Source organism: Hemibagrus wyckioides, linkage group LG03, assembly GCF_019097595.1.
Source record: "Hemibagrus wyckioides isolate EC202008001 linkage group LG03, SWU_Hwy_1.0, whole genome shotgun sequence".
Lineage (NCBI taxonomy): Eukaryota > Metazoa > Chordata > Actinopteri > Siluriformes > Bagridae > Hemibagrus > Hemibagrus wyckioides.
The window spans coordinates 3,360,146-3,375,145 of record NC_080712.1 but is presented as its reverse complement, the minus strand read 5'-3'; the positions used below and the strand labels follow the sequence as shown (position 1 = coordinate 3,375,145).

At 39.4% G+C, this 15,000-nt stretch overlaps 1 protein-coding gene across 5 annotated transcripts in view; it reads left to right on the top strand.

Moving 5' to 3' along the window:
- Window positions 1–15,000, top strand: part of tenm3 (teneurin transmembrane protein 3) — a 446,382-nt gene that overhangs the window by 109,316 nt on the left and 322,066 nt on the right. For all 5 annotated transcript variants that reach the window (XM_058379176.1, XM_058379169.1, XM_058379160.1 and 2 more), the window contains exon 2: window positions 10,325–10,699. In XM_058379176.1, the coding sequence (XP_058235159.1) occupies window positions 10,471–10,699 (229 nt within the window). In that variant the 5' untranslated portion in view covers window positions 10,325–10,470. The remainder of the gene's footprint in view (window positions 1–10,324; window positions 10,700–15,000) is intronic.

The following is a 15,000-nucleotide window of genomic DNA, read 5'->3' as shown; positions in this document are numbered from 1 at the left end:
AGCATTTTAAACTAATTCACTGTGGTGTAGAAAATACAGTTCTGGCAACCTCGTTATTCACCTTGTCTGTTGATCCTCACCTCTCCTTTCTGATGGGAAAGTGAGAGTCCTGTTTAAGTGAACCTTACATTTGTGTTTGTTGTAGTTCCACTTTTTGACCACTAGGGTAATTAGTAGCTGTGTAAGGGTTGGTGTGGGTAAGGGTCTGATCGGTGTACATGGTGAGGGTTTGTATCATCAGAAAAATATCAGGAGATCAACAATAGGGGGTGTGTCATACACTCAGTGGGATGGAAAGAAAAGAAATATTCTCATTTGTCAGTCCATCCATCCATCCATCCATCCAGCTGTCCTTCCCTCCACATCTGTCCATCCATCCATCCACATCCATCTAACCATCCATCCAGCTGCCCTTCCCTCCACGTCTATAAATCCATTCATCCATCCATCCATCCATTCATCCATCCATCCATCCATCCATCCATCCATCCATCCATCCAGCTGTCCTTCCCTCCACATCCATCCATCCATCCATCCATCCAACCAACCATCCAGCTGTCTGTCTGTCCCTCTATATCCATCCATCCATCTATCCATCCACCCAACCATCCATCCAGATGTTTGTTCCTCCACATTTATTCATCTGTCCATCCATCCATCCATCCATCCATCCATCCACCTTTCTACCTATTTAACAACCCATCCATCTATCCATCCTATCACCTACCCACCCACCTATCCATCAACCCTTTCATCCACCCACCTATCTATACACCCATCAATCTGTCCATCTGTCCAATCTATAGTCTGGGATGGAAAAAGGTCAGCTCCAGCCTCACTTCTCACTGGTGTACAAAGATCAGATAATAATCTGAACCCTTACACTGTTTATTTTAGATGGGCGGAGCTCAGCACACCCTGCTAGCACTTTTACACCAGCTTTCAGCCTATGGAAGTATCTTTTCTATTGAAATACTAATTTTCTGTCACAATTCTGTTTGACCAATCAGCAGGCAGCACTATTTTTAGCCCCACCCACACCCCCAGTTCAGTTCTCCTAGCACATAGGCAAGGACAGGAACCGAATTAATTACCTACTAATAATAATGAAATGAAGCATCACTGATTTATCTCATTGTCTGTTCAAATGATCAAAAAACAAAGCTCTAAATAAGACGTGAGCGCAGGACGCGGCGGATCTGCCTTCATTTGTCCAGGTCTGACAAACGGCACATTGCATTTTAATCATGTTCTAATGTTAGAATAATAAGTTTGGTGATCGCGGTTCGAGGAACACTAACACACTTCATTTAGTCTCATTAACGTCGGGTGAAGTTCCCACGCTGATGAGTCGCACAGCTACCACATACACACCCAGTCTGTTTATCCAGTTCAGTGTGTGATTTTAACAGTTTAGCATGTGTGTGTGTGTGTGTGTGTGTGTGTGTGTGTGTCCGTGGGAAAGTAGCCTGTTTGTAATTAGGTCATCTCATGAGGAAATGTGTGCTATCACTTTCTAAAACTTTTCTTCTTTCCCACATCCAAAAAAAATTCTCCCTCTTCCTCGTCATCCTCCTCCTCCTCATCTTCTTTCTCGGCTTCCTCCTCCTCCTCCTCCTCCTCCTCTCCCCCTCTCCTCCTTCTTCTCCCCTTCTTCCTCCTCCTCTTCCTCCTTCTTCTTTTCCTCTGCCTCCTCTTTTCATCCTCCTCCTCTTCCTCCTATTCCTTCTTGGCTTCCTCCTCCTCTTCCTCCTCCTCCTCTTCCTCTTCTTTTCATCCTCCTCCTCTTCCTTCTCGGCTTCCTCCTCCTTTGCCTCCCCCTTCTCTTCCTCCTCCTCTTCCTTCTTCACTTCCTCTTCCTCTTCCTCCTCTGACTCTTTCTCTTCTTTCTTCTTCTCCTCTTTCTCCACCTCCTCTTCCTTCTCCTCCTCCTTGTTCTCTTCCATCTTGTCCTTCTCTTCTTCCTTTTTCTCTTCCTTCTCCTTCTCTTCCTCTGCCTCCTCTTTTCATCCTCCTCCTCTTCCTCTTCCTCCTCCTCCTCTTTCTCTTCCTTCTCAGCTTCCTGCTTCTCTTCCTTTCCTCCTCCTCTTCCTCCTTCTTCTCTTCCTCTGCCTCCTCTTTTCATCCTCTTCCTCTTCCTCCTCTTCCTTCTTCGCTTCCTTCTCCTCCTTTTCTTCTTCCTCCTCCTCCTCTTTCTCTGCGTCCTCTTTTCATCCTCCTCTTCCTTCTCGGCTCCCTCCTCCTCCTCTTTCTCCTCCTCCTTCTCCTTTGCCTCCCCCTTTTCTTCCTCCTCCTCTTCCTTCTTCGCTTCCTCTTCCTTTCCTCCTCCTCCTTGTCCTCTTCCATCTTGACTCCTTTTCCTTGTTTTCCACCCTCCTCCTTCTTTTACTCCTCCTCTTCCTTCTCAGCTTCCTCCTCCTCTTCCCCCTCACCCTTCTACTCCTCTTCTTCCTTTTTCTCTTCTTCTGCCTCCTCTTACTCTTCCTCCTCCTCTTCCTCATCCTCCTTCTCCTCCTCCTCTTTCTCTTCCTTCTCGGCTTCCTGCTTCTCTTCCTCTCCCCCACTCCTCCTTCTTCTCCCCTTCTTCCTCCTCCTCTTTCTCCTTCTTCTCTTCCCCTGCCTCCTCTTTTCATCCTCCTCCTCTTCCTCCTCTTCCTTCTCGGCTTCCTCCTCTTACTCTTCCTCCTCCTGCTCTTCCTCTGCCTTCTCAGCTTCCTCCTCCTCCTCCTCCTTCTCAGCTTCCTCCTCATCCTCCTCCTCCTCCTCTTCTTCCTCCTCCTTTGCCTCCCCCTTCTCTTCTTCCTCTTCCTTCTTCACTTCCTCTTCCTCCTCTGACTCTTTCTCCTCTTTTGTCTTCTCCTCTTTCTCCACCTTCTCTTCCTTCGCCTCTTCCTCTTTCTCCTCCGCCTCCTCTTCCTCCTCCAACTACTTTTTCTCTTCATCTTCCTCTTCAGTCTCGTTCTCCTCCTCCTCTTTCTCCTCCTCCTCCTCTTCCTCCTCCAACTACTTTTTCTCTTCATCTTCCTCTTCAGTCTCCTTCTCCTCCCTCGTTTTCCTAGGCAAAAACAGAAACATTATTTAAATTGTTATGATATACCTTCATCTTCTTTGGGGCGTGGCTTATTTGATGGACAAGCTGTTAAAATGCTACGAATAAAATCATCTGGAAACACATCATAATTTTTTTAGGAATAAATAAGAAGCTAAGGAACTTGTGTGCCATGGTGTTCCCAGAAACCGGATCACGGCATTCTTATATATTATAGAATAAGACATTTATCATACTTTTTATCCATTTATAGTTACGTTTAATGTTGCAGGACATTAGCAAAAAGAAAGTTGTTAAATAAATCTTCCTAAGTAAACGCTGGGATTGATTCTGAAATCAGATTAAGGAGGTTTATACACCTGACCTCAGTATTCGAGTCTGGAAGCAGGACAGATTCTGCGCTCGTGAGGGGGCGGAGCTTATTATCACTACGCATCGATTGTGCGATTCCAAGCAGCACGTTTATGCGAAATGCTCAGCACTCCATCACATGCATCCATTTACACATTACTCAATCTGCAGCCCTGAGAGTGGATGGTTTCCAGACGTGACCCACAGCTCCGGCTCTCTGGAACGCTCCCAGGATAAAAAAATAAAAATACACTGTTTAAACTTCGCCAAAAGTTCAGGAATTCTACAGTGTGTGAAAATAACCTTACTGTAATTGTGTAAATATAATTAGTGTCACACACTTGACCCGTCGGTCTCCGTGCGGTTGGCCGGACCGTGATGACATCACCATGCCCTGCAGCCAGTCATACAAAAGTAATTTGATGAAAAGGGGCGTGGCCTGTGGAATGTAGGTCACAGCTGCTGCTGTGTAACTCGGCCGTGTGGAGATCGCTGGCAGGAGAAGAAACGCCTGTTCTGATGACTGTATTTGTGAGAAACAACAAAAGATCACAACTTTTTCCCTGCTTTGAACACAGACGGTTCCCCAGTCTCTCTCTCTCTCTCTCTCTCTCTCTCTGTCTCTCTGTCTCTCTCTCTCTCTGTCTCTCTCTCTCTCTCTCTCTCTGTCTCTCTCTCTCTCTCTCTCTCTCTCTCTCTCTCTCTCTCTCTCTCTCTCTCTCTGTCTCTCTCTCTCTCTCTGTCTCTCTCTCTCTCTGTCTCTCTCTCTCTCTCTCTCTCTCTCTCTCTCTCTCTCTGTCTCTCTCTCTCTCTCTCTGTCTCTCTCTCTCTCTCTCTCTCTCTCTCAGATGATGGATAGCGTCTCTTTTTTGTGTAGAGCTGAATGTCTCCTGTTACTACACACACACCCATATATATATATATATAAAAAAAAGTGGAAAGTCTGATGGTTTCAAGCTGGTGTGTGTGTGTGTGTGTTTGTGTGTGTGTGTGTGTTTGTGTGTGTGTGTGTGTTTGTGTGTGTGTGTGGAGAGAGTTCTGAAACACTGCAGGAGCAGAAACTGTCAGCTGTGCACTCACCATCTCTTCATTCTTTTTTTCCTTTGATCTCTTTCCATTGTTACGCCATTCCCTTTCTCCTGATCTTCTGCCATTCTGTATTCTCATCTGTCCATCCCTCCATCCATCCATCCATCAATCCTTTCATCCATCCATCCATCAATCCTTTCATCCACCCACCAATCCATTCATCCATCCATCTATCTATCCATCAATCCACCCATCTATCCTCTCATCTATCTGTCCATACATTTGCCCAATTATCTATTTATCCATCCATCCATTCATCTATCTATTAATGCATCCATCAGCCTATCCTCCCACTCATTCATCCATCCAACTGTCTCTCCATCTATCCGTTGCTATCCTCATTTTTGTTTTCTAATATCTTTCTCTCTTCATTCATCTGTCTGTCATTACATTCATCCATCATCTTCTTCCCTCCTAATATCACTTTCTTCCGTTACATCTCTATTATAATGTCCATATCTATTGTTTTCTCTTCTGATGTTTCACTATACTACAGATCCATCTATCACTCTCTCTCTCTCTCTCTTTCTCTCTCTCACACACACACACACACACACACAGCTGAACCTACTGCATATTCCACCTTTACCCTGACTGTAATCTGTGCTGTCAAGTCCAATGTTACATTTTCAAATGATTTCCCTGCTGACATGTACCAGTGTGCTTAGCGCTGGAAACACACACACACGCACACACACACACACACACACACACACACACACACACACACACACACACACACACACACACACACACACATACACAGCCTCAAGCATTTCATAGTAGGGGTTAAGTAGAATTTGTTGTTTGGGGATAAGCGGTAGGGGATGACACAGTGTCACTGTGTACAGGACTGTGTGTGTGTGTGTGATGAACTCGGAGCGAATAACACACTTCACTCTGCAGTGTAATATGAATTATAGTAGTTTGTTTCCTTCAGGGTAGAATTTGGAGTAATGTAATTTCCAGTTTTGGTGAAGATGTGAATATATTAATGCTCTATCGTGTACTCCATACTGTATTTACTCTCTCATACATTCTGCTCTTAATGAGGTTTACATCACAGCACTGCTGGACTCTGGATTCTGATTGGTCAGTTGGTGGTGATTCATTTTCTCTGACAGCGGCTGCAAATCACAGGTTTAAATGAATGCGCTCGTTCTAACAAGTTATCGATTCTATAGCAACATCTTATTCACACTCACTCCACATAAACGGATTATAAAAGGTAGATTAAAACTATACTAGACCCATGTGTACTATACTATACTGTACTTTAATAGGCTAAACTATATACACGATACTGTACTATACTGTGTGTTATACGCTGCACTACACTATACTGCATTGTTACTTCACTTTACTTGGTATTATTATACTATGTGGTTCTATGTGATACTACACCACACTGCACTGAGCTATACTGTGTTATATTTACACATACTATACTACACTGCTCAATAATGCACTATACACAGGCTTTTAGGCACAATACCATACAATACTACACTATACTGCACTACACTGTATAGTACTGTACTGCACTATACTACACAGTACTATACTACTAGCACTTAGCACTACACTATATATTATTATACTGTACTGTACTGCACTATACAGTACTATACAACAGTGCACTATACTGTATTATACTGCACTACACTATACATGTCCATGCTGCACTGTATTGTACTATGCTGTTTTACACTATACTATACATCTGCATGCAGTACTGTATTATATTGTATGGTACTATACTTGCCTATACTGTACTAAACTGGGGTACTGTGTATGACACTAAACTATACTATATCACACTATACTATAGGACAGTATAGTATGCTATGTACCATACTGAACTATACTATACTGAGCCATACTATACTATACTATACTATACTATACTATACTATACTATACTATACTATACTACACAGCATTATACTATACTATACTATACTATACTATACTATACTATACTATACTATACTATACTATACTATACTATACTATACTATACTATACTATACTATACTATACTACACAGCATTATACTATACTATACTATACTATACTATACTATACTATACTATACTACACAGCATTATACTATACTATACTATACTATACTATACTATACTATACTATACTATTCTATACTACACAGCATTATACTATACTATACTATACTATACTATACTACACAGCATTATACTATACTATACTATACTATACTATACTATACTATACTATACTATACTATACTACACAGCATTATACTATACTATACTATACTATACTATACTATACTATACTATACTACACAGCATTATATTATACTATACTATACTATACTATACTATACTACACAGCATTATATTATACTATACTATACTATATTATACTATACTATACAGCATTATATTATACTATACTATACTATACTATACTATACTATACTATACTATACTATTCTATACTACACAGCATTATACTATACTATACTATACTATACTATACTATACTATACTATACTATACTATACTATTATACTATACTATTCTATATATACTATACTATACTATACATACTATACTATACTATACAGTATATATATTATACTATACTATATACTATACTATACAGTATTATACTATACTATACTATACTATACTATACTATACTACACAGCATTATACTATACTATACTATACTATTCTATACTACACAGCATTATACTATACTATACTATACTATACTATACTATACTATACTATACAGTATTATATTATACTATACTATACTATACTATACTATACTATACTATACTATACTACACAGCATTATACTATACTATACTATACTATACTATACTATACTATACTACACAGCATTATACTATACTATACTATCCAATACTACACAGCATTATACTATACTATACTATCCAATACTACACAGCATTATACTATACTATACTATACTATACTATTCTATACTACACAGCATTATACTATACTATACTATACTATACTATACTATACTATACTATACTATACTATACTATACTATACTATACTATTCAATACTACACAGCATTATACTATACTATACTATCCAATACTACACAGCATTATACTATACTATACTATACTATACTATACTATACTATACTACACAGCATTATACTATACTATACTATACTATACTATACTATACTATACTATTCTATACTATACTATACTATACTATACTATCCAATACTACACAGCATTATACTATACTATACTATACTATTCTATACTACACAGCATTATACTATACTATACTATACTATACTATACTATACTATACTATACTATACTATTCAATACTACACAGCATTATACTATACTATACTATACTACACAGCATTATACTATACTATACTATACTATTCTATACTACACAGCATTATACTATACTATACTATACTATACTATACTATACTATACTATACTATACTATACTATACTATACTATTCAATACTACACAGCATTATACTATACTATACTATTCTATACTACACAGCATTATACTATACTATACTATGTATGCATTATGTATTTGGCTGTGAAGTAGAAGAAGGTTGAATGTTCAAGATTCAAAATGTTCAAAACGTGCTTTATTTATTTATTTATTTATTTATTTATTTATTTATTTATTTATTTATTTATTTATTTATTTCTAAGTTAAAGCAGTTACATTCTGTCATGTACAAAATGTCAGTTGTAAGACACGATAAGGATGGAAAAGAGGAATATAAAAGTAAAAATGCTCCAGATGGAGATTAAGCAGAGACATTTATAATCCCTCTGTGTGTTATATTTATGATCTGAGTTGAACACATCATCATTCTGTGTGTGTGTGTGTGTGTGTGTAGTTTTCTAGGTGAATATTTGTTTAAATAGTCATGTTTTGTTACTTCAGTCCCTTCGTATATGAATTCTTTCCTGGTTTAAAGAGCCACATCAAGGTAATTTATTTATATTTTAATAAAGAGCAGGAAACTAGATAAACTCCTGCGGGACGCGGAGTGTGAGGTGTGATATTTCGGACAGGATGTTAGCGTGTTAATTAAAATCTGTCCAAACAACAACTGTTCCCGAGAAACATCTGTTCCTTTTACCTGTAACTGCACTGCGCACATCTGTTGCATCTCCAGCAATTAAGTATGACTTCGTCTCGAGCTAAATCAATAAATCTCACAGAATGGAAAGATGACAGGAACGACGTCTGTGACTCGCGCGGCAAGAAAAAACACGACAAAGAACGAAAAGAGGAAAGGAAAAATCGAGGAAGAGAAGGAAGAGATGTTGTGTCTTGAAGCACATCTGGTGTGTGTGTGTGTGTCTGAGCACCAGAACGAGGCCAGCCAAAAAAGAAAATTAACAGAGCACAATTACGGCCAGCGCAGAGTTAGCGTTCAGGCTAATAAACAGGTGAACACACCCCAGAGCCTCGCACTCGTCTATCCCTCCTCCGTCCCTCATTAACCGCTCCCTCTATCTCTCTCTTTTCATTTCCCAGGATGCCGGAGGTAGATTTTATTAATTCTTGCTGGCAGGGTTTAATGAAAGGGTGTTGGCTAATTCTTTTTCTTCCCCTTCTCCACGCTGATACAGTGTGTGTGTGTGTGTGTGTGTGTGTGTGTGTTTTCTTTCCCTCTCCCTAATGGCCATGTCCGGGTTATCAGTAACTCTTGACATATCAGAGGCCAGCAGAGAGCAGTCATCAATTAAAACACAACACACACACACACACACACACACCATGTAAATGTGAGTCCAGCCTGCAGTGAGCTGTGATAAATTAATATAGTCTCTCTCTCTCTCTCTCTCTTTCACACTCTCTCTGTCTATCTCTATGCCTCTCTCTCTCTCTCTCTCTCTCTCTCTAGCTGTCTCGCTCTCCCTCTCTCTATCTCTCTATCCCTCTCTCTGTCTATCTCTTTCACTCTCTCTCTCTCTCTCTCGCTGTTTCTCTCTGTCTCTCTCTCTTTCTCTCTGTCTCTGTCTCGCTCTATCTTTCACTTTTATGCTGTCTCTCTCTCTCTCTCTCTCTCTCTCTCTCTCTCTCGCTTTCTCTTTCTGTTTCACTCTCTCTCTCTTCTGAAATCTTAAAGTCAGTTTTATCCTTCACACTTAGAACCTTGTTTCAGATCTACAGCCATTACACTTGGAAAAGTACGAACATCTTATAAAGTTTCTTATAGCTAGAAATATTTTGCTGGGTGCAAAAGTTTGTGCACCCCCAGGACAAGTGAGACGACTGAGTGTTAAAGGATTTAAGTCTTAATAAAAACAAATAACGACCACAAACTACCAAGGAATCTTAAAATAATATCAGTTTAGAAGTGTGTATCTCCCTTTTAATGAACATGATATAAATACACACACACACACACACACCTCGAGACCATACGAGGGAGGGGGCACAAACTTTTTGAACTCAATTCTGAGACATTTGAGATACTTTTGATGAAATAAATGCAGTGGAACAAAATTCATAAATAAAAAAAATGCTTTCAGTGTTCTGTAATAGAATAGTATATGAGCTTCACACACACACACACACACACATATACACACGCACACACACACACACACACACACACACACATATACACACGCACACACACACACACACACACACACACACACACACAGAGCAGAAGCTTGGGGGGGATTTGTGAATCCTGGAAAGATGAAGTGTACATCTGAGTGCTATTTTGACCTCTGCTTCACACTTTCATCTCTCTCTCTCTCTCTCTCTCTCTCTTTCTCTCTCAGGTGAACGGCGGCTCTAAGCAGACCGGTACACAGATCGAGTGACTCTGTGTGTGTGTGTGAGAGTGCGTGTGAGAGCGTGTGTGAGTGTGTGTGAGCGTGTGTGTGTGTGTGTGTGTGAGAGAGAGAGAGACCGTCATGCGCGCAGGATGGATGTGAAGGAGCGCAGGCCGTACTGCTCGCTGAGGGAGAGTCGCAGAGAGAAGGATAGACGCTACACACACTCGACCGGGGGAGAGAGTGACGAGTGTCGCGTCCCCACACAGAAATCCTACAGCTCCAGTGAAACGCTCAAAGCCTTCGAGCACGACTCCCAGCGCCTGCTCTACAGAGCTAAAGAGAGAGAGCACCAAGACACGGACCAGTACGGCCGGCCAGGTGTGGACACACACACACATATAAATATACATATACACAAACACACACAGAGTACTGAAACTACAGCTTCCACCTTCATACATTTATTCCAGCATCTTATTACACTCTTATTACAGTGTAATAAACAGTAATAAACACAATCCTCTCACAAAGCGGTGCTCCTGTTATCACTTTAAAGATTATTTTCCTGAAGTGTTTTACTACAGCACAGTGCAGCTAATGTGAAGCATTTATTATTATTATTATTATTATTATTATTATTATTATTATTATTATTATTTATTAAATAAATTCATTATTTATTATTTAATTATTAATTAGTTTTGAATTAATTGCAAAAGGAAAAAATAAATAAATAACAATAAATGAACTGAACACAATTTCCTGCTTTACCTGAAATTTACACACACACACACACACACATCTATCTATCTATCTATCTATCTATCTATCTATCTATCTATCTATCTATCTATCTATCTATCTATCTATCTATCTATCTATCTATCTATCGCAATTTTAACATATTTTAATATTTAATTATGAAATTTATTTCATTTATTTATTTAGAATAATCCTACTGTGTAATATTGGTGTGTGTGTGAGTGTGTGTGTGTGTGTGTGTGTGTGAGTGAGTGTGAGTATGTGTGTGTGTGTGTGAGTGAGTATGTGTGTGTGTGTCTAAAATGACTCCTCAGTAGCAGCATTTTTTAAACATTGAACCTCAAATAGTTAGTTAGTGTGTCTGTGTGTGTGTGTGTGTGTGTGTGTGTGTAAAGGTTAGCCCAGCCGTTATCCATCAGTGCGGTGCTCGCGGCTCTCCGTCTGTCGAGTGTGTTTATTTTAGAAAGCAGCGGCAGTGACACCGGATTACAGACGGGTGTAAAACAGGGTGTGTGCGTGTGTGTGTGCGTGTGTATGAGAGAGAGAGAAAGAGAGTGAGAGAGAGAGTGAGAGAGAGAGAGAGAGAGAGAGAGAGAGGAACTAAGAATGAATTTACTCACAGAGCTATAGAGACAGACAGATAGCATGAAGCACAGAAAGAAAGAAAGAAAGAAAGAAAGAAAGAAAGAAAGAAAGAAAGAAAGAAAGAAAGAAAAATGACGGAGACAGACAGTGACCAAAAACAGTAAGAGAAGAGCAAAAACAGAGGAAAAGTATAAAATAACAAAACGATACAGAGAGGAAAAGAAAAAAAAGATGAAGTGAATAAGAGAGAGAGAGAGAGAGAGAGAGAGAGAGAGATAAAAATGAACAGAAAGACAGATGGTAAGAAAAAGTGAGTCAGATGATCTTGCTGCATGCTTACGGTCACACACTTCACCGTGTGAGTGTGTGTGTGTGTGTGAGTGTGTGAGTGTGTGTGTATGTGTGTGTGTTGATCACGTTCTAGAGTTGGTTAGTGCGTATGGAATGAGTTAATTAGTCAGTAAATAAGGCTGCGGCGTTGCCCACACACTCATCTGGGAGCGGCGTGTGCTGGAGTTGGTCTGGGAGAAAGTTCCAGAAGAGGTCATTAGCGGTTCATGGATCACTCACACACTCGAATTAAAACTTCATAAATATTTCACCACAAAGAAGCTAATTGCTTAATTATCTTATCATGTACGATTTCATTTGCGCTAATTGGTGTTCATTTGGAATTTATATGATTTCCATTGAACTCGTGTGCAACTTCAATTATTTCTGTAGTTAATGGTGCGTTTATTTTCCCTTTAATAGATCACAGATTGTTCTTTCATTTATTAGCGCCGGAGCCGCGCGGCAGCGTGACATTAGCACAGCACGCGCCTCTCACCAAAAACCTCGGCTACAAATCCTTACCTTCACTCTTTCTGTCTTTAAACCTCCACGCTGTAGCGCTCTGTTCGTCTCTGTGATCCGGACAGGAGACCGGCTTCATCTCCGACTCTGGAATCCGCCGCTCTTTTATCTGCTAATTATCGTATTTAACGTTCATTAATATTTCTGTACTGATACACTTACTGTAAATGTCAGGATGAATCGACTCAACACTCTGAACGCCCTGATTAATGCTAATCTTCACGAGTTTTTAGCTTTGAAAAGTATTCGAAATAAATCAGCATTAATTAAAAACCCTTACTGAATGTTACTAAATCTTAAATGGGCAGTTTTATCTCCCAACACTGTGGACTGGTCAGAAGATGTTTAAGTGCGGCTCGTGACTGGTCAGAAGGATGCTGTATTCTGGATTGTCATTGGTTAGATGTTTATGTATGGATCATGTTTAGTCAGGAGGATGTTCCGTTCTGGACCATCATTGGACAGGAGGATGTTGGATTCTGGATTGTGATTGGTCAGGGGGAGGTTTCATTCTGGACTGTGAATGATCAGAAGATGTTTAAATATGGATTGTAATTGGTCAGAAGATGTTTAAGTATGGATTGTGATTGGTCAGTAGTATGTTTCATTCTGGACCATGGATAGACAGGAGGATGTTGTATTCTGGACTGTCATTAGTCATGAGGATGTTGGATTCTGGGTTGTGATTGGTCAGAAGATGTTTAAATATGGATTGTGATTGGTCAGAAGATGTTTAAGTATGGATTGTGATTGGTCAGTAGTATGTTTCATTCTGGACCATGGATAGACAGGAGGATGTTGTATTCTGGACTGTCATTAGTCATGAGGATGTTGGATTCTGGGTTGTGATTGGTCAGAAGATGTTTAAATATGGATTGTGATTGGTCAGGAGGATGTTGCATACTGGACTATGATTGGACCCGAGCATGTTGGATTCTGCATTGTGATTGGTTAGAAGGTGTTGAAGTCTGGACCGTGATTGGTCAGTAGGATGTTGGATTCTGGATTGTGATTGATTTGTTAGAGGGATGCTAAAGACTGGATCATGATTGGTGACAAAAACGCTGGATTCTGGATCATGATTGGTCAGTAGGATGTTCCATTCTGTACAGGAGAATGTTAGATTCTGGACTGTGATAGGGCAGGAGGATGTTGGATTATGGACTGTGATTGGACAGGAGTATGCTGGATTCTGGATTATGATTGGTTAGAAAGTGTTGCATTCTGGATTCTGATTGGTTAGAGGGATGTTGAAGTCTGGATCATGATTTGTGACTAGAATGTTGGATTCTGGATTGTGATTGGTCAGAAGAATGTTGGATTCTGGTTCTGGAGCGTTTCCTCACCACCGTCGCCTCAGGTTTGATCAGCAGGGATAAATGTTAGGGATAAATAATAACTCATCTTTCTCTTTCTATACTTCTGTAAAGCTGATCTGAGACGATGTCCATTATTAAAAGGGCTATACTAATAAACTGAACTGAATTAAATTAGATCATGATTGGTCAGGAGTATGTTGGATTCTGGATCATGATTGGTCAGTAGGATATTGGATTATGGACCATGATTGATCAGAAGATGTTTAAGTATGGACCATGATTGGTCAGAAGGATGTTGGAATGTGGATTGTTGGATTCTGGATGGTAATTGGTTAGAAGGTGTTGAAGTCTGGATGGTGATTGGTCAGGAGAATGTTGATTAGTTTTCTATTACAACAGTAGTGCTGCTTCACAACACAGGTTTTGATCTGATAAGTTATCGTTTCTATAGCAACGGCTCATTAACGGCTCATCGCATGTAAATGGGTTTTATAAATGGTAGATATGGTGAAGGAGTCTCCAGTGTCAGAGCTAAAGATCTGATCTCCAGAGTGGACAAGTCTGTGCTTTTCTCTGTCATGTGACCATCTGAGTTGTTATTTTTTTTTTTTATTAATTTTTTAAATTATTTTTATGATTATTATTTTTTTTGTCTTATTAAATTCTGGAGAAAGAAAAGCCCACACCTTCTGTGGAGGTGAAGGAGACACACATGGACACCTACAGCACTAACTGCACTGATTATCACCAATCTAGATTTTTTTTATTTTCTTGATAAAGCTGATTGGATTAGCGTCCAGTTATTGGATTAGCATACAGTGATTAAATTAGTGTCCAGTGATTGGCTGAATGACAAAAAAAAGAGACTTTAGAGAAAAATGTATAAAGCTGTATAAAGGGGTTTTTTTTCCTGTTTTTTTTTTCTTCTCAAAGTTTTCTTTGATTTGATTTTCTGTCTACAACTCTAATTGATTTAATGACATTTTTCATCCTTAATATTTACGTGTATAATTATTTATGTTTTCTGTTTAATTACAATACCTTGTTTGCATATTTTTCATTATTGTTTCGATCATTTTTTTCTCCTTAGATATAATCATTATACAGAAAAGTTTCATCCTTCTAAACTGCACACACACACACACACACACACACACT